Here is a 26258-nt window from a genome sequence, read left to right as displayed (position 1 = left end):
ACTGCTGCTATTTGATCTTTCTGGAGATGAGGAAAAATTAATTCTTCTGGCTTAAAAAAAAAGAGTTACAAAATAGTCACTCTTGCCTGACCTGAAGATAGCCAAAAAGTCCCCATGAGTCAGTGATACCACTGCTGTCAGCATTTTAAAGTAAGATAGCAAAAGCAGTTTGCCAGTTCTCTTGAGTTATTAGTCTGTCTAGTAGTTTTCCAGGACCTAAAGAGTTTAACTTTACACTGAAGAAAAAACAGCACCAAGCTATTCAGTAAGTTTCTCTAATCTCTGAATGCAATTAACTCTTTTGTTGATGCTGTTATAAAAAACCTATAGAATTGGTCTTTACTGAAAGTGTTAGTTCTTGCTGAACTACTACCAGAATCCAGTGTATGTCATGCAGGTTCCTTTTCCTGTGATGGAAGTAAAAAGCGGACTAGTTCAAGAGAGTACAAAAATTGGCAGGCTTCGTTAGCTGGAACGGGCCTAAGTCAAATATGACAGCTCTGTGGGAAGTTTCTTGATGTTGACAGGTTTTGGAGTTAAAAGGAAGCAGAGAATACTGTGGACTGTTCTTTCTCAAGAAGATACTAATTCCTTGGGCTGTCATTTAGCCTGAAGGCAGGTGTCATCCTGCTGCTTCTGCGAAACTTCCTCCTTGTTAGTCACTCACTCGCCCAGGGCCCCTGGCTGGGGATGGGCTCGTGGTCACAGGTGACAGCTACCAGGGCTCCCAGAGCTGGGGAAATGAGCTCTGCCTGTGTTCCCTGCCCATCCCAGTTGTCAAATAAAACTGATTGTAACTTAATGGAGTGTAGGGTTAAACAGTCACTGATTACAACTGCAGTAGCTTGCATAATGTGATTCACTTTGCAACTGGTATCAGCTAAAATTAAAATACACAATATTATCACTTGCCACAGTGCACCTAGTTACAGATATCTTAGTAAAACCATGACCTGGTCATTCATCAGTCTGCATTCATTTTGTGTTCTAGATTTTCTGCAGTCATCAGAAACTTCAGAACATACAGCACTATATTTGCTAGGATTTATTTGGTTGGTTAGGGATTAATTCTTAATGAGAAGGTCTGAAGAATGTGTGTTAGAGCAATGAAAATATATCTTCATGATCTTGTTTGCTTTCTCCTGGAAACTTGCACGTAGCAGAAGGTTGGAGGACTTGGTTTACATGATCCCTGAAGCAGTGTAATTAATTTTCTTTTTTTGTTTTGTTTGTTTTTTAAGTATTGACCAGAGAAAAAAACACACAGTGAAGTTTGAGTCTCTTCTTATGACCACAGTTGTGTGAACCCTGAAGTCTTATGCTTTTCTTTATCTCGTCTCCTCTTTTTCTTTCTCTGATTAAAAGCTGTAACTCAGGATATGCCTTAAGCTTAAAAAAAAATCACAAACAAAAAAAAACCACCCCCAAAACCCCCTTGATGGCTCTCCATTAATCTCTGTTCTTGATCTTTGTAATATGTGTAGTTGCCATTTGCCTGAATCTGGTAAAATAGTCTGACAGACCCCTGTGGATCAGGAACAGTCTCAAACAAAGCTTCTTATCTTAATGAAATATCAGACCTTTCCTGCTGAGTTTCCTTTGTCCAAATCTTTGGTATGTGTTGTCCTACTTCTTTGGGGCCTTCAAATGATTTTTTTGTGTATGTGGCAGAAGTTGAACATGCATTTGGTGACCCTGTGATGTTGCTGCTTGTGAATGAACCCAGAGGCTTGCTAATTGCAGTGGTGAGTAGTAATTCATGTTGGGTTTACTGAATGCATTGCTGTTCTACGTTTAGAAAAAGATTTGAAAGAATGCAGGGAGCAAAAGCTATTTTTTCTCTATAGTAGAGAAAAAGTTTCAAGTAGGACAGGTCGAAAGACTGAAAGTTTATATCACTGCAGTTTTGTTGTCTAGAAATATATTTTTGTTTTCTGGAGAAGAGAGTTGTTGAGTGGAATGAGTCATTGTGTTTAGAAGTTAATATATTTGAGTATTCTTGAACTGAAAATATTTTGTATGGGCTAAATATAAAAAGTTATGTAATGACTAGACTGGCAGATAATTCAAATAAATAATGACATGAAAGAGAAAAAAGGAAATGGGAATAGATGGAAGGACAGCAGGGAAGAGAAAGGAAATATGAATCTGTTTTACTGTGAAAGTTTTGTTGTCCTTGCTGCAGTATATTTTGAGGATTGTGTAGAAATTTTGTACTATTTTTGTGCATTTGAATGTAGCTTTTTTACTTATTGTCCTAATCTGGAGCATAAGTGGTTTAACCCCAGCCAGCAACTCAGCCCCACGCAGCGGCTTGCTCACTCCCCCGCGGTGGGATGGGGAAGAGAATCGGAAGAGTAAAAGCAATAAAACTCGTGGATTGAGATAAAGACAGTTTAATAGGAAAAGCAAAAGCTGCGTGCATAAGCAAAGTAAAACAAGGAATTCATTCCCCGCTTCCCCTGGGCAGGCAGGTGCTCAGCTATCTCCAGGACAGCCGGGCTCCATCACATGGTGACTGGGAAAGACAAACACCATCACTCCCAAAGTCCCCCCTTTTCTCTTTCTTCCCCCAAGTTTATGTGCTGAGCATGAGGCCATGTGGGCTGGGACAGCCCTGGGGTCAGTTGGGGTCGGCTGTCCTGGCTGTGCCGCCTCCCAGCTCCTTGTGCCCCCCCAGCCACTCGCTGGTGGGGTGGGGTGAGAGGCAGGAAAGGCCTTGGCTCTGTGTAAGCCCTGCTCAGCAGTAACTAAAACATCTCTGTGTTAGCAACACTCTCTTCAGCACAAATCCAAAACACAGCCCCATACTAGCTACGATGGAGAAAATTAACTCTATCCCAGCTAAAACCAGTGCAATAGGTAAGCTAGAAGCACTCATAGAAAGTAATAGCCCCTTTTATAAAAAATAATGTGTGACATACTCAGGATCAGCTCAGATATTCTTAGGTTGCATGTGAGTTGATCACTGGTAGCGCATGTTAATTATGATTCTTACTGAAAAAGACCCGAACTAACATGAAAGAAAAAGAGAATTGGGAGAAAGAGATCTTTGGGGTAGATCTAGGAAAAAAAGTCATCAGACATTTCTTTAGCAAAATTGTACCTGGAAGAGGAGATGAGGCATCTGTTTGTGAGATGTTAGTTCTTACTTGAAAGTTGACTGGTCTGCCAGGAACAGAAAGGGAAAAGGATTTTGCCAGTGATCTGGAGCAAGAAGTAGTGAATCTTTTACCATGTAAGTCTGTGTGTTTGATACCTGTTGGTAGTACTGTAATGCCAATTGTAAGTTCTGGGGTTGTTGAATTCCAAATGGAACGTGTTCATTCTTGGTTTGGGTGATTTGTGACACAATAGTATTAACTAGTTTTGGATATTGTAATCATATAAATTATTTTAAAGTATGATTAGGGATGGTTTTTTGATGGTGATTATGGAGAGCTCACCTCTCGATTATGCTCTCTGTGCTGTGACAAGTGTCTCTGAGATGCAGGGGAAGGAGGATTTCACTGGGCCTGGAGTAGTGCCAGGGTACCAGTGGCTCAGAAATGGTGGGGTGGGGTATATAGTGGAGACAGGCACTGTGCATGAAGCATTTTTATGAAGGGTAACAGCATTACAAACACAGGAAAAGAGAAGCACTATTGGGTCTGTATGGGTGGAAATCCCAGAGCTTAAATGTACTACTAGGATTATACTGTCAGCCCCTGGATCAGGGCAGTGGCAGTGATCAGGAGCTATTGAGATCAGAGAAGCTGTAAATCTGGGAGAGTTAGAGTGGGAGATTTCAGCTACCTGGACAGAGACCAGTTCTGTGCTTCATCAGGAGGTGAGGTAGAGAGAACATTCTTCTAACTCAGCAAAGGACTGCTTCCTACAGCAACCAAGTTTAAACCAACAAGAGAAGCTGCTTTTCAGAGTGTCGTGGCGCATAGGACCTACTTTAAGCTTGTAGTGGGATGGTTTATAGCAACCACAGTGCAGTTAGATATAACTGAGTAGAAGGGGACAGCAGACAAATCCAGCCCATGCATATTCCATTTCAAGAAATTAAAATACCTAAAAATGAAGCAAGTAGTTTAAAAATCCTTCAAACCATAAAAAGATCTGTCCCAAAAGTGAGCAGCCTACAGGGAGCTTGGAGTCTGTTCAAAAATTACTGTGTCAGAAGACAAGATATATCATTTGAAAGTGAATAAATGAATAAATTGCACTTCCCCCCCCCATTCCTGTGTGACTCTAAAAAACATAGTGGGGAAAAGGTGAGCATGTCAAAATTTAAAGCATGGCAGGTGAGAACAGGAAAATCTGTAGCATAGCAAAAGAATTGTCACAGGAAAATTAAAAAGGGTGAATAGTAAGTTGAAGAGCACCTTTCACAGGGGGTTCAAACGAGTAGTAATGCAGTCTCTAAATCCATCAAGAGCAGGAATCCAGGTAGGGGTTGTGTGGTTCTGCTCGGTGACCAAGGCTGATGGAATGGGCACCTGGGGAGGGTAAAGTGTAACAGAGAAGCTCAGTGAATTCCTTCTTGTCACTGTTATTGCTAATAGTGGGCTCTAGAGGACATGTGACTGACTTCCAGCAGTAAGATCATAGAGTTATAAAGGACAAAATCACTGCTTACTGGAAAATACAGTCCATTGGAAAAGAGTCAGCATGGCTTCTATAAAGGGAAGTTCCACCTTGTTGATATACTGGCGTTCTGCAAGTGCATGGGTAGAGGGAAGCAACAGGTATAATCAAATTTTTGTAAGATGTTTGACAAAGTTGTAGTTAGGAAGCTAAGTTTCCCCAGGCTTGGAGGAGAGGTTCTCTGTCAGTGGAAAGCTGGTGAAAGCATTTGGACTGCAGGGGCCTCATGAGGTGGCCTCCTTCAGTCTCCTGCTCACAGAAGGTAGGTTGCTCAGGGTCTTGTCCACTGGGGTTTTGAAAACGTGCAAGGGTGGACATTTCACCACCCTTGTGGATCACTCTTCCAGTGTGGGCCACTCACATGGTGAATACATTTTTCCTCACATTGAACTGGAGTTTTCCTTGCCACAATTTATGACCATTACCTCTTTCTCTAGGCACTTGAGATGAGTCTGGCTGAGTCTTTTCTATGATTTTTTTTTTTTTAGCCTAGCTTGAGAAAAGCCTTCACTGCTGCCAGGACTCAGCTGACTCATCCTGAATTTCTTGTCCACCAGGATCTCCAGTTTCTTTCCTGCATGACTGTGACCTCTCAGTTTGCTCCCAGCCTGTCCTGTTGCATGGGGTTGCTCCGTCCCCAGGGCAGCACACAGCACTTGCCCTTGTTGAACTTCATGAGGTCCCTGCCAGCCCGCTGTTCTAGCATGTCACAGTCCATCTGAATTGCAGTTCTGCTTCTCAGGCTTTTGGGCTGCACCCCCCAGTTTGATCTTATCCACAGGGTTTTTTGGATGGGATGTTGTGTACTGTTGCACTGGTCATGATGATGTTAATATTGTGTCCACTATCAGCTCTTGTATGTAGCTTTTTGTTACCAGCCACTAGCTAGATTGTAGACCTGTAATCACAGTCCTTTGTACCTGGCAGTCCAGAGAGCTTTTCATCCAGCACGTATTCTGTCCATAGTTTATACCTGCCCACCGTGGCTGCAAGAATGCTGAAGGGCTCTGCATTGCTAAAAGGAAATACAGAATATTTATAGCTCTTATTCCACAGAACAAATCATTTCACCAGAAAGGGCAGTCGGGTTGGCCAGGCACCATTTACCTTTGGTGGATCCATGCTTCTTGTTCCCAGTTGCTTTCTTGTCCTTCATGTGCATGTGAATGGTCTCCATGTGGATTTGCTCCACAGTCCCCTGAGATACTGGGGGGAGGCAGGCAAGTCTGACCAGCCTGTATCTCCCTTATTGCCTGTCCTGAAGGTGACAGACATTTGCCTTTTTGTATTCATCAGTCACCTCCTGGATTGATATGACCTTTCAAAAATGGTAGAAAACAGCTCGGTCTCTATTCTGTTTAGTTTTATGTAGTTGTGTACATCCAGTTTTCTTAAGGCAGTCTCTAATTTCATCTTTCTGTACAACTCTTAGTGTCTGGAAGCAGCAGGGACACACTGGTCCCTAAGGGAAGGGGTGCTAAGTGTAGCAGCAAGGCAGGCAGCAGCAGTGGCCTCACAGCGAGGGTGCAGTCCCTCAGGGCCCATGGGACGACAGCAGGTGATAGCTGGTAGCCGTGTTAAGGCCAGAGCCCTGGCTGGCAGATGGATCCACGGTGAGGCAGCTTTGCAGTCAAGCTGGAAAGTCAAGTCTGTAGCTCAGATGGGTACCAAAGGTGAGGCAGCTTAAAAAGCAACTCCCATGGCAGGGAGTGGAGACCTTCACTGAAGCCTCCAGTAGAGCTTTCTGGAAAAGCCATCCTCAAGGTCACCAGCTGTACTATCTTGGCCCTGAGCCCAGGTAACCAAACCCCCCGGGGCCCCTGACAGGCGGCACTTCCTTCCTCCAAGCTCTGCCATGAGGCGTGAGGACTTGGGAGGCCTGAGAGCAGACCTTGACAGTAAAGCCTGAAGCAAGGAAGACATTGACTGCCTCAGCCATTCCTGTGTCCTTGGTCAGTTGAGCGCCTGCCCTGCTCTGCATCTGACCAACATATTTCTTGATTTTTTGCTGCCAGTGTAATCACAGGAGCCCTTCTTGTTGCCCTTTGCATCCCCTGCCAGATTTGAGCCAGGCCAGGCTTCTAATCTCTGCATGCTTCATCAGTTCTGGTGAAGTCCTCACATGTATCTGAACTTTGCTTGACCTCCCATATATTTCCTTTTTGAGCTTAGTCAGAAATTCTCTGTCCAGCCAAAGTGTCCTCCTGCATCTGCTCATTTTCCTGTGTGTTGGGATGGACTGTTTTCTTGTAAGCACAAATCCCTGATGATCAGCCAGCTCTCCTGGGCTGCATTGGTCCTTCAGGCCCTCTTGTAGCACCATACCTATCAGATCAGTCTACTAAACAAACTGTAATCTGGCTATTTACTTTGTTTTTTCCTGGGATCCTGAACTCTTACCATGTCACATCACCACACACAAAAAATTTCTTTGATGCATTGAGAAACCTGGCTTTTGTTCACCCCACCGTGTTGCTCTCACAGGGGATACTGGGGTGGTTAAAGTCCCTCTTGCAAGCTGTGGTCTGTGATCACAAGGTTTCTTCAGCTGTTTAAAGATGGCTTCATTCACTTTTTGAGGGAGGATGTGTAGTGGACGTCCACCACACTACTCCACTTTTGGCTACCCTTCTTATTCTCACTGTGCAGGTCTGTCCATCATCCTGTAGTGGAGCTGGTTTGTCTGAGAGTTTTTGTCACCCTGTCTTACATCTGCTGTTCCCTACTCGGGGATGGAGCAGGTGCCTTACGAAGGGAAGCTGAGGGCTGGCACTCTGAATTCGAGAGAGAATGTAATCAAGGTGTAGGAAATCCTGAAGGGAGGGGCTGTGCTGAAAGCAGAGCTGCTCTCCCACTCCTGCTGTACTGGGACTGAAGCCGCTCAGAAGCTGATTGCTGTAAAACAGCGAGAAATTCTTGATGCAGCAGGTCATGCGCTGCCCTGGGCGGCTGTGGGAGCTGCGACAGCCCCCAGTTCAGAGAGGGATGGGACAGATCCGTGAGTGGATGCTGGAGGGTGAGGCAGGGATGTCCCCTCTGCGGTGTCACGCCTGTGGGTGCTGGAGCGCCGTGGGGGGGGTGATGGAGGGTGGCCAGGCTCATGCGCTCCCTGCGAGTGTCACCTGCGGACGGCGCTGGGCTGGGCCCTGCAGCCCGTTTGTCTGACCCGGGCGGGTGTTCTGTGCTCCCACCTGCTCCTGCCAGCAGGACTGATGCTGTGTGAAGCAAATGGTGTAATAAATCCACTTAATTAAAAGCAGTGGCTCTTACTGAGAACCTGAGCATTGAACACTATGTTTAAACTGTTTTCTTCCCCAGTAAAAAATCTCAAATATCCAGTACTTTATTCTTTCTTTAATATTTTTGAGCAGGTTACTCTAGCAACTGTTGTTGCTAAGACACAAATAGCTACAGATGTTCTCAGAACTGATTGCACCTTGATAAATACCATGGCTGCCTCTAATGCAAAATAACAGAAGAAATAAGTAAATTTACCGTAGTCGCAACCTTTTAAATGAAATTATAGTGAAAGTGGAGTACTGAAACAGTTTCTCTAATAGAACTGTAGTTTAACTTCGTGGTAGCCTCTGGTGGTAGCTGTGTGACTTTTTATACGTATTAGTGAAATATTTTATTGAAAATAAAGTTTAGAGCTGCATAATGTAAACAGTTCTTTTAGCGTGGTTAATATGATGCAGATTTGCTGTCAGACTTACAAGATTAAATATTTCAGGAAATTTTTTTGTTCAGGAAATCTATTTGAATATGTCTGAAGTGGCTTCTAGAAATTAAAGGCAGTATGCTCTGCTCTTTGAAAATTTGTTTTAGAAAGCTGTTAAGACAAACAACATTTTTTTCCCTCTGGAGCTGCAGCTCTAGACATTTGCCACCCATTTATCAGTTATCTAAACCACAAAAATGTATGCGAGCCAGAAGATACAGGGTATCTTATCGTTTGTGGTCTTTGAAAAAAGTCCGTTAAGTCTCAATGCAAGCTGAATCCTCGTGAACAGAGGAGGTAATTGAATTTTCTACTTTTCTTAGGTTTACATAAATTAACGTGCTTTGTTTTACAACTAAAAGGTTAATAGCAGTTTTGTGTTCTTGTGCCATGTGAGCTATGCATGTTAGATCTAACTAGAAAAAATTGCTGTCTTGTTTCTGGACTCAGGGGGAATTGTTTTTCTCAAGGGTGAAGATGTTATTTCCAAATTTCCCTTTTTTTGAAAACAGTTATTTTCCCCATTAAAAATTTCCCTGCTGTGTTTCAAAATCAAATTATCTGAATTGCATAAGAACCGGGAAATGAAGCTGCGTGTGTCACTGCTCAAGCGAAGTGAACTGCAGACAGCTTAACGTTGATATCCCTTCAAGGATTTAAAAATAACGTGAAAATTCCTATTAATGAAACAAACATTGCTTAGGGTAAAACTATATTTGTATTACCACATTTAATTTCAGTAATTTTCTCACTTTATAAATACTGCACTTTTTTTTCCATTTTAGGATTATGACATTTTAATCGAACCATGATTTTTCAGTCCTACAGGACTGTGTTTACAGGCTTGTCATGGCCACTCGTACATTCAAAAATAGGGCATACAATCTGCCTTCCCTGTAACTTTTACAGTGTTTTATTCTGAGTCATCCTCAGTTGATAAAGAAGGGAACTTCTTTACTTTAACTGCACCAGGAGGGAGCAGTAAACGGTCCAGCAGATCTCATGGCAAAGGTTTATTCTTTGGTATTCTTCACACTATTTTGCAAATATCCGTGTGTGTTGTGTGCGTGTGCCTGGGTGTGTGCATGAGGAGTGAGAAAAAGCAAAGAGTGGTTACCAGAGTATAAACCTTTGCCATGAGATTGGCTGGATTTGTTAAAGATACGAAATCAGCAGACTGGTGTGTAGCACAGCTTTCATTTGTTAACTCTGTTCTGGTTTGTTGTTGTTGTTTTGTTGTTGTTTTTTTTTTTTTTTTTTAAACGGCTGCTCTCTGCTGCTGAAGAAGAAAAATAGTAGAGAACTGTACTTATAAAAGAGAGGGATTTAACAAAACTAAGCTTGAGATATGGTGCCTTGAAGATGGATTTTATTGGAAATTTTTAAGAATTGTTTTGGCTACCAAGACTGTTGTCTGAGGAATTGATTGTTGATAGTGTTAGAAGCAGGATTTGGGGGTTCACAATTTAAAGTTAAAAACCTGAGTTCCTTTTCCCTCTTACCTTATTTTTATTTTCAAGCACCAGCGTAATGCACCTGTTCTCATCTGCTTGGCAGTGATGGGATGACTGTCAGATACTGAACGTGCAAACTTAATATGATATTTATAAATTAATTTGTGAGCACCATGGGAAGGAAATCATTAATTGTGTTACTTGCAGGTCTACTCGTGGAAGGAAGTTATTTCTATTAAGTCTTTCATTCCTTAGTGGAGGAAGAAAGCTAGATGGGCCCCTCCTCTTCTGCTCACCTCTGCCTTTATTTGCATGTTACTGGAGTTGCATTAGTGTATTAAATACTGCAACTCCCTTTTCTTTAAAATATTGTTGAAGTTTTTTTGGGTTTGTATTCAGACTCACCAAATAGAACATTTTACACACTAAGGCATCTATTTACTCATTCATTTTGTTTGCATTATTGTGATAGTACAACTTCATGAAGAATTTTCATTATCTTGTTTCTGCATGAAGGAAATAAAAATGAAGCTTAGTACACAAAATCATTCAATTCCTCACAGCTCCTTAAGGGGCTGTTTTATTACACAGACCAAACTACGAACCAGGCTGATGCTGTCGTTTCCCATGATCTTTAATCAAGCTGTTTAAAAACAAAATGAGAGAATCTTCAAAACTTTAGAGAATGCCTGTTTTTGTGAAATCCTCGTGTGATCCTGTAGGCAGTGGGCTGGATTTGCTTGCTTGATGTAGTCAGAACACAGTTTGGCTGTGTTGAATACCAAGTTGGAAATATTTCAGCAGCTTGACTGATGAAATATTATCACAGTTGGATATAAGAATGCTGAGATATGGGAAAGGATAAAATTGTAAAGAAACCTTCCTGTGGAACAAGGAGGTTATATCCATACACCTGCTCCCACCTTGGTGTGCAGGGGCACGGGTCACTGCCAGTGTGGGAGATGACAGTGTATTTTGCTTGAAGATTAAAACTTAAGTCATAAACTTTCAGAATAGAAAGCACTAGGTAGCTGTGCAGTGCATAGCAGTGTCAGTATGTATCCCTTCTCTCTTCACTTTTTGTGTTTATTTCTTTGGGTGTTTTTAATTAAATTTTTGAAAAAAGGGAGGGTGAGGGGATCCACCACATCCCACTGTGCCAAGTTCTGTTCTGCTCTCAAAGAAGCAGTTTGCACGTGGTGAGTGGCACAGAGTAAAAGCATATTGCAAGGCCAAACCCTGCTCAGGTTGGGTGGTGGCTTACATGGCTTTGGCTGCTCTCTCCCATACCATGTGTGTGTCATGTAGCAGCATGGGACACCACAAAATGCTCCAGTGGAAAATATGGGAAGCTTAGACTCTTCTGCTTAATTCATATATTCATTCCTATTTATGGTAAGGTACTGGCCCTTGAGTAAATAAGAAGTAGAAATAACTGCATAGATTACATTGTTATGCATACAAAACATTATGGCTACTGCTGTAAAAGACAATTAAAAATGTTTCTATAAATACATTAGCAAGAAAAGGTGGGCAAAGGAGAATCTCCATCCTTGATTGGATGCAGGAGTAAACATAGTGACAAAGGATGAAGAATAGGCTGAGGTACTTAATGCCTTCTTTGCCTCAGTCTTTAATATTATTGTAAGACCAGTTGTTCTCAGGGTACCCAACCCCCTGAGCCGGAAGACAGGCAGGGAGAGCAGAATGAAGCCCCCGTAATCCAAGGGGAAATGGTTAGTGACCTGCTACAGCACTTAGACACACACAAGTCTGTGGGGCCAGATGGGATCCACCCAAGGGCACTGAGGGAGCTGGCGGAGGTGCTCACCAAGCCACTTCCCATCATTTATCAGCCATCCTGGCTAACTGGGGAGGTCCCGTTGACTGGAGGTCAGCAAATGTGACGCCCATCTACAAGAAGGGCCAGAAGGAAGATCCGGGGAACTACAGGCCTGCAAGTCTGACCTCAGTGCTGGGGAAGGTTATGGAGCAGATCATCTTGAGTGCCACCACACAGCACGTACGGGACGAGCAGGAGGTCAGGCCCAGTCAGCATGGGTTTATGAAAGGCAGGTCCCATTTGACTGACCTGATCTCCTTCTGTGACAAGGTGACCCACTTCATGGATGAGGGAAAGGCTGTGGATGTTGTCTATCTGGACTTTAGTAAAGCCTTTGACACCATTTCCCACAGCATTCTCCTGGAGAAACTGGCTGCCTGTGGCTTAGAGGGGCGCACTCTTTGCTGGGTGAAATCTGGCTGATGGCCGGGCCCAGAGAGTTGTGGGGAACGGAGTTAAATCCGGCTGGTGGCCGGTCACACGTGGTGTTCCCAGGGCTCGGTACTGGGGCCACATCTGTTCAGTATCTTTATCAGTGATCTGGACGAGGGCATCGAGTGCACCCTCGGTAAGTTTGCAGATGACACCAAACCGGGTGGGAGTGTTGATCTGCTCGGGGGCAGACATGCTCTACAGAGGGATCTGGACAGGCTGGAGCGATGGGCCAAGGCCAATTGTATGAGGCTCAACAAGGCTCAGGGCCGGGTCCTGCTCTTGGGTCACAACAACCCCACACAACGCTACGGGCTTGGGGCAGAGTGGCTGGAAAACTGCCAGAGGAAAAGGACCTGGGGGGGTTGGTCGGCAGCCGGCTGAATATGAGCCAGCAGTGAGCCCAGGTGGCCAAGGCGGCCAACAGCACCCTGGCTTGTGTCAGGAATAGTGTGGCCAGCAGGACTAGGGCAGGGATCGTCCCCTGTGCTCGGCACTGGTGGGGCCGCACCTCGAATTCTCTGCTCAGTTTTGGGCCCCTCACTACAAGGCAGACATTGAGGTGCTGGAGCCTGTCCAGAGAAGAGCAACTGGTGAAGCTGGGGCAGGGTCTGGAGCACAGGTCTGCTGGGGAGCGGCTGAGGGAACTGGGGGCTTTAGTCTGGAGAAGAGGAGGCTGAGGGGAGACCTTACTGCTCTCTGCAACTCCCTGAAAGGAGGGTGCAGAGAGTGGGGATGAGCCTCTTAAACCAAGTAACAAGTGATAGAACAAGAGGTTTGAAATGACCTCAAGTTGCACCAGGGGAGGTTTAGATTGACTGTTAAAAAAAAATTTCGTCACTGAAATGGTTGTCAAGCATTGGAACAGGCTGCCCAGGGAGGTGGTTGAGTCACCATCCCTGGGGGTATTTAGATTACTTAAGGACATGGTTTAGTGTTGGACTTGGCAGTGCTAGGTTAATGGTTAGACTTGATCTTAAGGGTCTTTTCCAACCGAAATTGATTCTATGATTTTACTTTAACTTTCTGTTTAATAGATATAATTTCATTACTCTAACTAAAACATTGTTCTTAAGGAAATAGTGTCTTTTTTAAAGTAATATAAAACCGTATTCAAACAGGTTTTTTTCTAATCAGTGTAATTACTGCTTGTTGGTTTTATCACAGTATCCTTGACTTTAATTATTTGCAGCTTGAGAGAATAATTGTTCCTCACCTGAAATTTTATATTCAAAGCCAGGGAGATGGGCTTGAAAAGAACAGAATGAAAGTAAATAGCAGTCCAACCTGATGCTAATAACGAGTAGCTTTCAGAAACTATATCCAGAGTACCTAGTTCGAGAGAGTCTGACCAAGCTAGACTTTGCATTTTAGGATTTTTAAAACGGGATTTATTGCAAGAAACTGTACGTAGCTTGCCAGGGCTTTTAATAGGGAATTACTGTCCTAACGATCTTGTGCAGAACAGGAGGCAGGTCTGCAGTTTGTTCCTCTGCTTTGGCGCCTTCTGTTTTGAAGTTTAGATAATATGTCTCCATAAATTGAGCAAGCAAAATAAAATGACATGCAAAACACCTATCCTTGATATTTTACACTGTTGGTGTTTTGTGCAATTTGGAGTTATTGGCTATTGAAATAGGATGGCTATTGAAAACAAGTCTAGATTAAATAAATAGTCTTTAATTCACATATTACATAATAGTTTTTATCAGGTAAATAATGAAAACCACCCCATAAAAGGGGAATAATATGGTATTTTGCTGATTTTCAGAAGTGTAACACTTGACTAATTTTTCTCAACGTTTCTTTCATTGCTGCAACTCATTTGATGGCTTGTTGCACACTCAGTTACATTTTGTAATGGTTTTCTCATTCACAATCCCAGTGGCCCACAGAAGTATTCTCACCACCAGAATCTACTTTTCAGACCTCCCTCACACACACACACACAAATATAGATACATAGATGGGAAAAGTGAGCAAACCCTGGCTTCCCCCAAAGCTGTTAATCACTGACCTCTTCTCTTCTGAGGTTAGGAAGCATCAGCCCCCTTGGGGAGCTGTGGCTGTGCGTGGGATGGATGGCAGTTGCTGTTCTGCCTGGCAGTTGTGTTGGAACCCCCTGCCATGGGTGCAACTGCAGCAATTTGGACTCTCTATGGAACTGAAGATATCGAAGATCTGCTTTGATATCTCTTCTGTCACTGTCATGTTTTTAAAATGTTCTGTAATAGAAACTTTGTGATAAGCTTATCTGAAGCACAGTTGCCGTGGGTTTTATATGAGTTAAATCTAATTTTGGGATTTGAGGTGCCACAGAAAAAATAAAAAGCTGTGTTGTTTATCTTCAATTTTTAAAAATGAACTCTGTTCACGGCGAGCTGCTTACTGAGTAAGCTGCTCTGAGGTAGCTCAAGCTGAGCAGGTGCAAGGCGGTGGGTGGTGCCTCAGTGCACAGAATCACCAAATTGTCTGGGTTGGAAAAGAGCTTGAAGCTCCTCCAGCCCAACCATGACCCTCACCCTGACCGTTCCCAACTCCCCCAGATCCCTCAGCGCTGGCTCAGCCCGACTCTTCAACCCCCCCAGGGATCCCGGGGACTCCCCCCTGCCCTGGGCAGCCCATTCCAACGCCCAACAGCCCCTTCTGCACAGAAATCCTTCCTCAGAGCCAGCCTGACCCTGCCCTGGGCAGCTTGAGGCCATTCCCTCGGGGCCTGGCGCTGGGGCCTTGGCTCCAGAGACTCATCCCCCCTCTCTGCCCCCTCCTGGCAGGGAGTTGCAGAGGGCCAGGAGGTCTCCCCTCAGCCTCCTCTTCTCCAGACTGAACCCCCCCAGTTCCCCCAGCCGCTCCCCAGCAGACCTGTGCTCCAGACCCTGCCCCAGCTCCGTTCCCTTCTCTGGCCACCCTCGAGTCATTCCGGGCCGAGGAGGTGGCTCACAGCCCCCGGAGGTGCTGGGGCTGGCCGGAGGGCAGACTGTGCTGGCCGGGGTGTACGCCTGCCCGAGGACTGGAGCTGGCTGGCGGGCAGGGGGGGATTAGCCACGTTGGAGGGTGCTGTTAGGGAAACGAGTGCGGCCGCAGCAGCTGCTCCCCGGATCCTCCTTCGCTGGCGCTGAAGCTGTCAGCAGCTTTGCTGAGCCTCTCCGTGCAGGAGGAGGCAGGCAGGGAGCTCTCCTCCCCGGCTCCCCGCTTGCAGAGGTAATGGCAAGGAGAGGCTCTGGCCCTGCTCCTGCTAAAAGTGCTTTTCGTGCTTGGCCACAAGAAGACGTGTGGCAGCTCTGTGGGACAACTTGGTGATCGGGTGGGTGATACAGGTGGAAAGGCTGCAGAGCCGTTTGTATAGCACTGTGGCTTATGTCCTGTGTTTTGCCGAAGTGAAACATAAATAAGATGGTAAAATTATGGTTTCATTTACTGTGGCTGTTGCTGCAATGGGGCATCCTGCTGCCCCACTTGCACTACCCATCCTGCTGTCTCCCCCCCAGCACGGGGCTGTGTGAGACCAGAATTGATCCCACTTAAAACAGCTTAGCAGAAAGGTGGTGTTTGGGTGCCTCTTTTTTTTTTTCTTCCTTTTTCTTCAGAAGGTCGGATCCCAGATCCACACTGCTGTTCAGCCACACAAGTGCTTTTGTGGCCACAAAGGAAGGGGTGTCAGGTGAGCAAGATGGATTGCTGGAGGCAAGGAGGGACAGGAGCTCTTCCTTCAGCAGCAGCTTAAACTGTTTGTGGTGTAAGAGGCCTTTGTTGGAGAGAGACTCTGTCCCTCCTAGCTAGTCGGGTGTACTGGTTAAGTCCATCCCTTTCACCACAAATGCATGCTGCTGCTTGTTCTGCCCGCTTCTGTGTAACAGCAGCTGTGAGCACTCGGTCTTTGTGAGCTGTCTTCGGTCCAGGCTGCTGTTTCTGGAGGCATGCGGTATTCTCTAGAAGAAAGCATGAAGCCACCAGTTTTCACTTGCCATCTAGCCAAGTGGTTACTGCTCACCTGCTTTGGTTCACTCATTTGTTTCCAGGTGCTACAAGATGCCCTGCTCATCTAGGAAGAGTTTTGTTCACAAGTGTAACTAACATATTCTGATACAACTCTGGGAATCTTTTTGTCTACTTACTTAGATCTTTCTCAAAAACAAAATTAAAGGACTGCTCACAGCTTTTAAACAAAGCATGGAATGGGAAGTTACCACTCTATAGATCGAAGTGTAATGTGAAACCTTTTTCCATACTGAAGAATTTAGTTTGGGATTTTTCTAAGAAATTACACAATGAAACAAATGTGTCAAATAACAAAAATGAAGGACAGGGGACAGGATAGGACCCACTGGTATCAATTTAAAATATTCTTGCCGTTGGCCGTTGTATTTCTGTGCTCCTATTCATAATCTTTGAATGCCACAATTTCCTTTCAATCCTGATTTTTCTCTGTTATTCCTACAAATAGTAAAAAGGAAATAATCTTTTACATTTAAAATAAAACCGATTAAAACTGATGGAGGAAAAAATGGAGTGGTGACATAATTTATTTTGTGTACTTTCTTGTGTGTGGTGTGAATAGAGTAATTTCAAAAGAACCTGAGTTATTGATGAGACTGATTGTAAATTCAGTTGATTTACAGTTAAGGCAATAAAGGTAAGTAGGTTTGATTAGGGGAGGCAGCCTTGGAAAATACTCAAACCTCCATGAAATTCTGCCCTGGCATATACGATACACCCTGGCATGTAAGACCTTTACCTGTCCTCAAATAAGGGAGAAGAAATCCTTTGTGTTTTCATGGTTAATAAATGATTCCAGGCTGCAGAGCGTCCCTGTGCTCGGCACGTGGTGCTCCACCGCAGGCTGGCTGCACGTGCTAGGAGTTTTAAGTAGGTCTGGCAGGGGCCAGGAGGAGAAAATAACATTTGTTTTCAGGACACTGGAAAGTTTTTTCTGTTAATTTGTTTAGTCACTTTGAATGGGGACAATTTCATGATGTGAAGGTGCCTGAATGCTTTAGACAGGATGGGAAAACAGAAGGATGTAGAGAAAGGAGCTCCAGGTAGAGTGCTTTTGCATTTCCACTGAGATTTATCGCAAATCTTTCATGGCTGTGGAAGCAGGAAGAGCTTGTACCTCGGGACAGAAAGTTACTGTATTTCATTCCTTCCAAACCACGAAGTGTTTTTCAGCATTTCTTCTAATTTCTGTAATCTGGTTATGTCCTGCTCTGTGTGCAGTAATGCACATGTGCATGTGGAAGAAACAGCTCTGCTGGGATGGAAGAGAAGGTGCCTGCTTGCTTTTGGTGCAGTTGAGATGAAGCTTGTCTGAAGAAGTTAGGGTTTGTTTTTAATAAACTGGTTCTGAAATGAGAGGGTGAAAGGAGAGCAATCAAATGCGTAGGTCACACTGTTCACGCACACTGGTCAGACAGAGAGGGAAGCCGTGGAGGACATGTATCTTTATCTTTTGCTCAGCAAATTCAAAAAATTAATCAGATTGTGAAAGTGATCTGCAAAATTTCCTTTTCATGGTTTTAAAACCCTGGGGAATAGCAGCTCTTTGGTATAGTATATAAAATCTCTCTGCTAAATGCTACTGGGTTACTTAGCTTCCAAAATAAAACTTATTTTATACATTTTCATCAAATTTCTCATTTTGAAAAGGGAAATTGAAATAATAACCCTCTTTTGTGAATTTGGGTGTACAGTCTTGTCCTGATTTTTTTTTTGTTCGTTATATAAATGTTCTAAATTAAAACAGGTTAGATTGAATCACGCTGTTTACTGACCTAGTAGACCAGACTTGATCATTTAAAGTGTCTTTAAAATCATGGTGCACATGTCTGATTGAGACATTAGCTTCTGTAGTCAGTATGGTACAAGTAAATGTTGTAGAAATGTGCCACGTGCGTGAAAAAGTCTGGATCTTGAAGCTTAAAACTAAATCCCTTGTTTATGAAAGCTTTCCGTATATGAATTTCATCTTTTACTTAGGAGATGGCAACATGAGTTTAGAAAGCTTGTGGGTGGAATATGTAACAATTAATGTTCTCTGATAGCCTAAATGATAAGCCCCCCCAAAAGTACATAAAGCTATGAACACCTTTTTTTGACAGGCTTTGAAGACTGCCGAGGAACACACGATTTGAATCATTTAAGCATTAAAATAGTAATACCCATGGAAGAGCCACAAGACTTACCCGAACAACCAGTAAGTACATTTTTAAAGGCTGAAAATGAACATATAAAACGAATTGGTGATCTCACAAATTCAATATACAGTTATTTGAATTAATAATGGAAAATAAGGCTTATGCTTAGTATATTTATCCAGAGGTGAAAAATCATTTTGCTCTTAGTAAATTGTGTTGTACATTTAATTTACAATAATCATACGGGCATTAGTAATAAAAGGAATAGTTATGTGTGCTTAAACTCTATAGTGTTTCTATGTAAGATATTTACTTGTTATGATCAGAAAACAAGACTATTTCAAGCCTCGTCTAGAGAAACTAAAATTCACTATTTCAGTGACAGAACCAACACGGTGATTATTACAGTGTATATAGTGTTTAATTCTTCCTGTGCTTGAGATCTTGAAAAGGTCTCATGATCCATCATCTCCATAGGTGGAAAGCACTTTATAGATTCTTAATTTAACAGTATGTTCGAGTAAGGAAGCATGTCTTAGGTTAAAAATTGCTGTCCAGACATCTTAACATATTTGCAATGCTGTCTGTATTATCAGTAACTGATAATATCACGTCACAGAAGTTTTGGGTAGAGCGATTATTAATACAGTGCGGTATGAGATTAAATTCATGTATCTAACACATAATAGCATAGGAATTAAGCAAAAAAGTTTGTATTAATGTTATATTCCCAAATTAATCCTGATGAAAAGTTACAAATTGCCAAGTTACCTTCAGAGTGAAGCATATTTTAATTTTGGAGACCTTTTCAAATGCACACAAGACCAGAGTAATATGCTGAGGGCAATTTGGTAATGTCCTCATTGAAAAGATTTTGCTGCTTTTTTAATGTGAAAATTTTATGTTCTTCAGTTAACTAGTTAGAAAATACATTGTAATGTCATTTGTACAATTTTATGACTTAAGAACAAAGTTGAGTGAAATGGAGATGTAAATTTACAATTATTCAAAATATTGCTGGACACAACATACAGATTATATGCCTGAGTTAATGTGCACAAAATGAGAAACTAATTAGTAAAATACATAATTTGAACTCCAGATATTTGTAGGATTTAAAAAATAATTAAATGTGTGTATTAAAAAAGGAAATATCTGTAATTATATCCTTATATAATGAAAACTGTGTTTATAAAATTTTATTCTTCAAGGCATGAGAGACAGGGTACATCTAACTTTCAGTGCATGAAAGCATCCTCTGTAAGGAAGCTCTGCTGTAATTTTTAGCTGAAGATTTTCTTGGTAATTTCTTATAAGTATCTTACGCCAGTCAGTTATTCTGAGACAGAATATGAGATTATATTGATAAGTAAGTGAGGCGGTATTATGCATATAGTAGCACATTATTGCCAGGGGGAAATGAAAAGAACAATCATTTCAGTTTTTTGTACCATTTCTGAAACAAGTGAATTTTCCTAATTAAAAAAAAAAATGCAGTTGGCTTTGCAAAATCCTGTCAGCCTAGTAACGCAATGTTGATATTGTAGAATTCTTTTTTTCGCAAATGATTTTCCTTTTCTTAATCATGGGAGCACGATTAGTATGTTGCTTCAAAAAATAATGTTTATGGCAAACTGTTGATAACTGAATCCAGAAAGGAGCCTGTAGAGAAGTCATCAGGCTTTGGGTTCAGTGTATTCAAAAACAGTAATAAAAAAAAGAAATCCGGTCATTTTCTTGTGTTGGTGTGGTAATGATTGGTCCAAATGTATACAGTCTGTCTTTTCTAAATGAATGTTAGACTTCTCACCTCACATACTAGCGCCTGGCATGTTAAACAGGCATGTCTCTTGTCCCTTTTTTGGAATGTTTCTTCCCTTTTCAAGTCTGAATTAGAATGGAAAATTTCTGTGCACACTGCAGTGCTATAAAACAGAAACAGGCATGGGAAATAAGAGAGCGAAGGGGAGTTTGGGGAAAAATTGTCCAAAGTGACTTCCTGACATTCTCATCACAAAAAAAGTTATTAATTTATAGTAAGTTATTAATCTGGATTAGTTTTTAGAAGTAATCATGTACAGTAATCTCTCACTTGTTGAATGCATTGTGGATGCATGTAGTTGATTTCTGTAATACTTTATTTAATCCTTAATGCTAGAAAATTACAAAAATCTCTTTTTTATAAGGGATGTTGAACTTGTGTTACATTTATTGAAAGACATGTTTGGAAAGAGTTCTCACATCAGACAGCAAAAGCAAGCCAGAGTCAGTGGTAAGGAGAGAATGGTTCCAGAAAGACCCAACGCTGCCGAAAGTGTAGAGAAAAAACCAGTGGTCATGTGTTTGGGCTGAACATTTTTCTTAATTGAAATTGGCAAAGGGCTCGCAATAAAATTCTACATTCCTGACTTGTGTGCAGTCCTCTGTTCACAGTGGCATTGCCGCAGTGTTAAACGGCTTTGGCAGCATTTTCTCCAACAAGTCATCACCTTCCTTGTTGGCTGGCTGTGGGTGTGGGGGTGTCCCTAGGCTATGAATATCAGTTTTAGAGTTGGATTCAGTCGTAGAGCAACTGTTATCTGACATTAGGAGGAAAACTTTGTTTCTGCTTTGATTCTGACTCTAAATACAGCTGAACTCCAACACTGGTAGATCTGGGGAAGAAACAGAGTTTTCCAGCACAAAAAATAATTTGGATTTTTCAGTTATAGAAACAGCTAGAATGTCACTTGACTTTTTTGTCTTTTTTTTTTTAAAAAAAAAACCCAACAAACAAACAACATAAACCCAAAACTGATAGTGAAATAAAAAGATGGAGGTAGGAGCAAAGATATGTCATTCATTGTAGTGCAGCAGGACAGCTTAATCAGATGATGTCTGAAATTGCTAAAGCTGAAACTTGAATCACTAGGGTAGACCATATATTTTTCCTTGTTTGTTTGTTTTTTATTTTCTTATTTTTAAAATCAGTGAATTCACTTCTCCTGCACGAAAAATATTTGAACTGTGATCCTGTCACTCAAGAGGGTACAAAAAACCTCTCAGCACCTCTCCAGAGGTTCTAAGAGGGGAGTGTGTGTTGAAAGGAGGCATTTGAAGAGGTTTCAGCAGCCTTCTCTAATGCTCATGCAGGAGAGGATGGGTAGGTTCCCTGTGCAGGGTTTGGGCTGCAGTGTGATCATGCAGGGCTGGGATTATAGCACGTTATGGCAGCACTCTCTCCTTGTGCCCCAGACATCATCCGTAAGTTATTGTTACTAGGTGCTGTTCCTGCATTAAGTGTGTTTTATGACATGTGTCAGGAGAGAGAGAAAATGCTTTCCAAGCCCATGAAAGACTACGTTTAAAACTCCTCCCTCCCACTTAAACTTTTAGTGTAAATTGTAGTGATTAGTGATGGATAGAAAATGGGGTTTGCATCCTACTGAAGTTTCAAGACTTTGTAAATGTTATTGCTTAGCATTAAGACATTAGGGAGAATTTCTGTTAAAAACCTGCAGAGATAGGGACTAGCCGAGGCTAGCCAGTTGAGGCAGGGACATGATAGACTGAAATTCAAAATTGCTGTTTTGCTTGATATATGCTTCGTACTTACACTGTTATCCCATGTTCCAGACTAATTTAAAGAGAGTATGAAACCCTCTCCTGATATTTACTGATTTTTTAAAAAATGAGATTAGCTATTGACTTAAAGGAAAACTCATTTAAAACATTGTTCTCTCTACAACACCAAGGACATGTTTCTGGCAGGGGGGAAGGTCTCCCATCAGAGGACAAGGCACAGTGACCTTGTGCTGTAGATGCTCATCAAGATGGAAGTTCCAGTCCAGGGACCAAAGTCATCAGAGCAGCAGAGCAGTGGTTTGAGCTCAAGTCCTGACTATCAAGAGGCGTTTTAGGAACAGCTGTTCCATTCTGGTTGTGATAAAAATGTCAATAAAGTTGATGTGTTCTTGCAAAACCTTGCTTCTTGGGGGCGGGGGGTGGGAAGTTGGGGCTTTTCGTTGGGGTATTTTGGGGGGTTTTTTTTGGTAAGTGAGCTGATTTCTCTGTCCACTTCCAATATTAAAAAAACAAACAAACAAACAAAACCCTACTGAATTGAAGAAGCCAGAGCTTATTGAGTACCTGACTGGAAACAGCAGCATTCCTCCTGTGAAATCTCAAACTCAAGCTGCCAACTCTTAAGTTAATTTTTATTTTTATCCTCAATGTAACTTTGGTCTGAAGCCATTTGCTGCTGCTTTTTCTGGTGTGATTCATTTTCTTCTACTCCTTTCCTTAAGAACCCTGTGAGCAGCTTGGCACACCGGGCTATCTGGTGCAGTGTTGGTGGCTGACGTCCCTGCTCAGGAGTGGGTGGCAGGGTCCCGGGGAAGAGCTGAAGCACCTGCTGCAGGACAGAAGGATGCCAAGAAGGGTTGAGGGGCATCATGGATAGGCAGCAGCCATGCTCTGATAACTCGATACCCAAGGGAGCTGGAGGAACACTAGACTGCTGTCCCTTAGTGTTGTAGTTATCATCTTCAGACTGATGCAGCTCCTTTAGGCATTGGACCTCATGGCAGTGGGCACCAGTAGTGTGTATTCCTGGCCAGGCAGCAGAAGGGCTCTGAAGAAACCTGTGAAGCTGTGGGGCTGAAGAATCACAACAGGAGTTAAGGTCAATGCCAGTGTTACCAACTCTTTGCTCAGGTTGAAGCGATGAATGCCAGAAGGTTTGAGTCTGTGGTATCTAAGCCATTGTGTTGCCATAGTCTTTTGTCATTGCCTTTGCCTTGTTTATGTGTGTGATGAGGGCTAGTGAAGTTTGTAGTGTTCTGCTGTGAAATTCTGGAGGGAATAGCTGCTGGCAAGACTAGTGCAGAGATAAAAGCACACTGAACTCTAAAATACTGGTAACTTCATCAGGAAGAGAGGATTATCCTTTCAGCTTTCTCCTTTCCATCTTTACTGTTGATTACTGCTTTCCCCTTGCTGCCTTCTTGAGCCATTATCCTTTTTTATATCTCTGACTCCCACCTCTCTCTACCCAACAGGAATTCACCTGTGGTTTATTAATTTATTTTTAAAGAAAATTCTGAGCACATTTTGATCTCTCATGCTCAAATCGCATTTGCCTGGCATTTTATTTATACTCACCTGCGAGAGACAAACTTGAATAACATGGTGATGCCTCTATGCTGGCAGCTTTCATATGTGGCAGCAGTCTTTCTTTGATTACTGTACCCAAGTTGGGGGGCTGTAATCCCTGCAGCCTGATACCCACCATGTACCTTCCCAGACCCCCTTCCTAGAAAACGTGCTAAACAGTGCTAACTGCTGCGTGCCCTGCGGGGCCCGGGGTGAGCCCCGAATGCAGCTGGGTACTGAAACAGCAAGTTTGGCATCTAAGTGTGCTTCAGAAACATGGGAGGCTGTAAAACTTTCTGCTAGAGGGAGAAGTTGGGGGAGAGAAGTCTGTATATCACAGGAACATCTGGCTCAAAAGACTACAGTCTACAGAAACTCAGCCTGTCAATCTACCAAGGATTTCAAAGTAGTATTTGTAGCCTGCATGCAAAAAACTGAATTTGTGTTCAAGCCAGTGCTTTCTGTTGTGTAATACCTTGTACAGAAACTGGATCCAGCTGGCCACCTATAAAAACAGTAAATGCTCTTTTGTTTTTACTCAGAAAGGAAAATCATAGCTCCTAATTTATTACAGAAAAAATACTCAGGTTCCTATCTTTATATAACATTTAAATAAAGGGGGAAAAAAGCAAAGGACCCAAGTTTATAACAGTTGTGCTGCATCTATGCAGAATTTCTTAAAATTTATGGCTCTTTTATTCAATTTCCATAAAATTGTCCTTATCAGACATTTGTAGCTGTATATCCCATCATCTGTTACTTAAATAACATGACAATTTTGCTAACGTGTTCAGTATTGGCACTTGTTTTCTAATTAGGAAAAAGCTTGTTTTGAGATGAAGAACGCATGGTTACACTGGTTAGCTGTGGAGCTCAGTACAAGGCTTTCTGTATTTAAACACTATCTGAACTCTGTAGTAACCAGTGGGGATCTGCTAACTGAGGTCTGTGTGCATAGATTCAAGGACAGCTCGTGTTAGTTGTGTGTCTGAGTGCTTTTGTCTTTGCAGGTGAAAAAAGCCAAGATGCAGGAATCCAGAGAACAAAGCTTGAGGTATGTAATTGTGATTTTATTAATGTTCTTTTATCGTTATAAGCTTCCATTTTAGAAGCTTGCATATGGTTTTATATTTCACAGAAATAGGGCAAATATGTTACTTTTATATTTGATATAATTTTTAGATTCAATTCCCAATAAAGAAAAAAACCTGGCCCTTTGTTATTAAGCTTTTATAAAACTAGCTACAAAGAGTCTTAATTGCATCATCAAGCATCCTGTTTTTCATGGAATCTGATGAGACTGTCATGTACTGCACATAACATGCATTTATTCTGGTGAGACTCAGAATGTTTTAATAATATATGTGCTGTGATTCTCAGAAAAACTATGTGGATAACTGTTTTGAGAAATTAAACCCTCTCAAATTGATAGCTTCTATTTAAAGCTGTTGTGTCGTACTATTTTTAGCTTCATTAGATGCTTTCTGATGCATATCATATTTAGGAATTAATCACTATTATTATATAGTGAGAACAGCTGTATTAGGGTTTACTCTGTTCCTGTGAGTAGTAGCAAATACTGTGAAGAAAGATTTCTTTTTGAAGCCTCGGACAGCCCAGTGTGAATGAGGAGGAAACAGTGTGCATGCCATTCATGCAGGAGTGGATGTGGTATGTTGAATCCCTGAATGGGGACATTAGTAGATATTTCTTTTAAAAATCAAAGGGAATACTTTAACAGGAACCAGTGAACAAGCAGTGTGTGAAATTCATTATATGTCTAAAAGTTAGAAGTCTGAGCTGATGACTGACTGCAGGCTCCCTTTTCTGGCTGCTATGAGGTGAGATGGACCATGTCCTAGGAGGATTTTTTTCTCTCGGTTGGCTACAAATGAGCTGAGGGCAGCACGGGCAGGTCTGAACATGCTGCAGTGAATGGTGTTGGTTCTCCTTCAGCATGTTACCCTGCTTCAGTGCAATCACAGCTTTCCTACAGGCAGCAGCAGCAGCAGCCTCAAGATTTGAGTGTAAAATGCCTTGCATAGTATTTAAAAATAGAATGGGGGGGAGGGATAAAATTGTATTTCTAACCTGCTTAAATATTCTGTTTAAATATTCTGGCTGTATTTTGGTAAAACTCCATATGATTTTAAGTTTGACCTATGGAACAGTTTAAAATAATTTATTAGACCTGTTTCTCCTCAGCAACGTTATTTTCAGCCAGTGTCAATTCTCTGGCTGTATTTGTTTTAGCTGGATTGTGGATGTGGGGAAGAGAAGAGCTGTACCCAGTGAGGGTCGTATCTCTTGGGAGCATTAAGCACCTGTAAGAGTCTTAACACTTTTGTGAATACCTTGTGCTCTGTGGGTCAGGCCAGCCTGTGGGATGCTCTTGGTGGTGCAAGGCAGCCACAGTGCAAGTGAGAATTTGTCTCTGAGTCCGTGAGAATTGAAAAGTTGTAACTGAGGGAGTATAAGAGCACTTGGGATAGATGTGTCCCAAGAGCCACAGCTGCATGTGTTGAAGAGCAGCAGTGAGAAAGACAGCAAAAACATGGGCTGGTATGGTAGAGTCAGAAATGTTATTTTATCATTACATTTTCCACAGGAAGTGATCACAACAAGCAGCTCTCAACCTACTTGCGAACCATATGGCACTTAATAGCTGTAGGTTGACTGTCTGTGCCCCAGAATCACAGCATTTCTTTCCACAAAGAGCAACAGTACACACAGACCCTGAGTCTGTGTAGAAATATGTTTTCTTGCACAACTCATGCTTTATTATGCAAGGCTGTTGAGAATATATTGAGAAAGCTTTCCAAGGATTCTGGTTTTAAAGGTTTTCAGGGGGAAAAAGCCAGATTATGCATTTTGGTTAAGCTTCACTCCCTCTCACCAGCCCAAGG

General features: G+C 42.3%; 1 protein-coding gene across 4 annotated transcripts in view; it reads left to right on the top strand.

The window, feature by feature from the left end:
- Positions 1–26258, top strand: part of EYA3 (EYA transcriptional coactivator and phosphatase 3) — a 63401-nt gene that overhangs the window by 3809 nt on the left and 33334 nt on the right. For 3 of the 4 annotated variants that reach the window (XM_074925893.1, XM_074925890.1, XM_074925891.1), the window contains exons 2-3: positions 18184–18278; positions 24363–24406. In XM_074925893.1, coding sequence (XP_074781994.1) covers positions 18246–18278; positions 24363–24406 — 77 coding nt within the window. In that variant the 5' untranslated portion in view covers positions 18184–18245. Of the gene's footprint in view, positions 1–15202; positions 15287–18183; positions 18279–24362; positions 24407–26258 lie in introns of those variants that run through there. The other variant, XM_074925892.1, reaches the window with a different exon arrangement.

The sequence above is a fragment of the Athene noctua genome, chromosome 24 (genome assembly GCF_965140245.1).
Source record: "Athene noctua chromosome 24, bAthNoc1.hap1.1, whole genome shotgun sequence".
NCBI lineage: Eukaryota > Metazoa > Chordata > Aves > Strigiformes > Strigidae > Athene > Athene noctua.
This window is presented reverse-complemented; position numbering and strand designations above follow the sequence as displayed.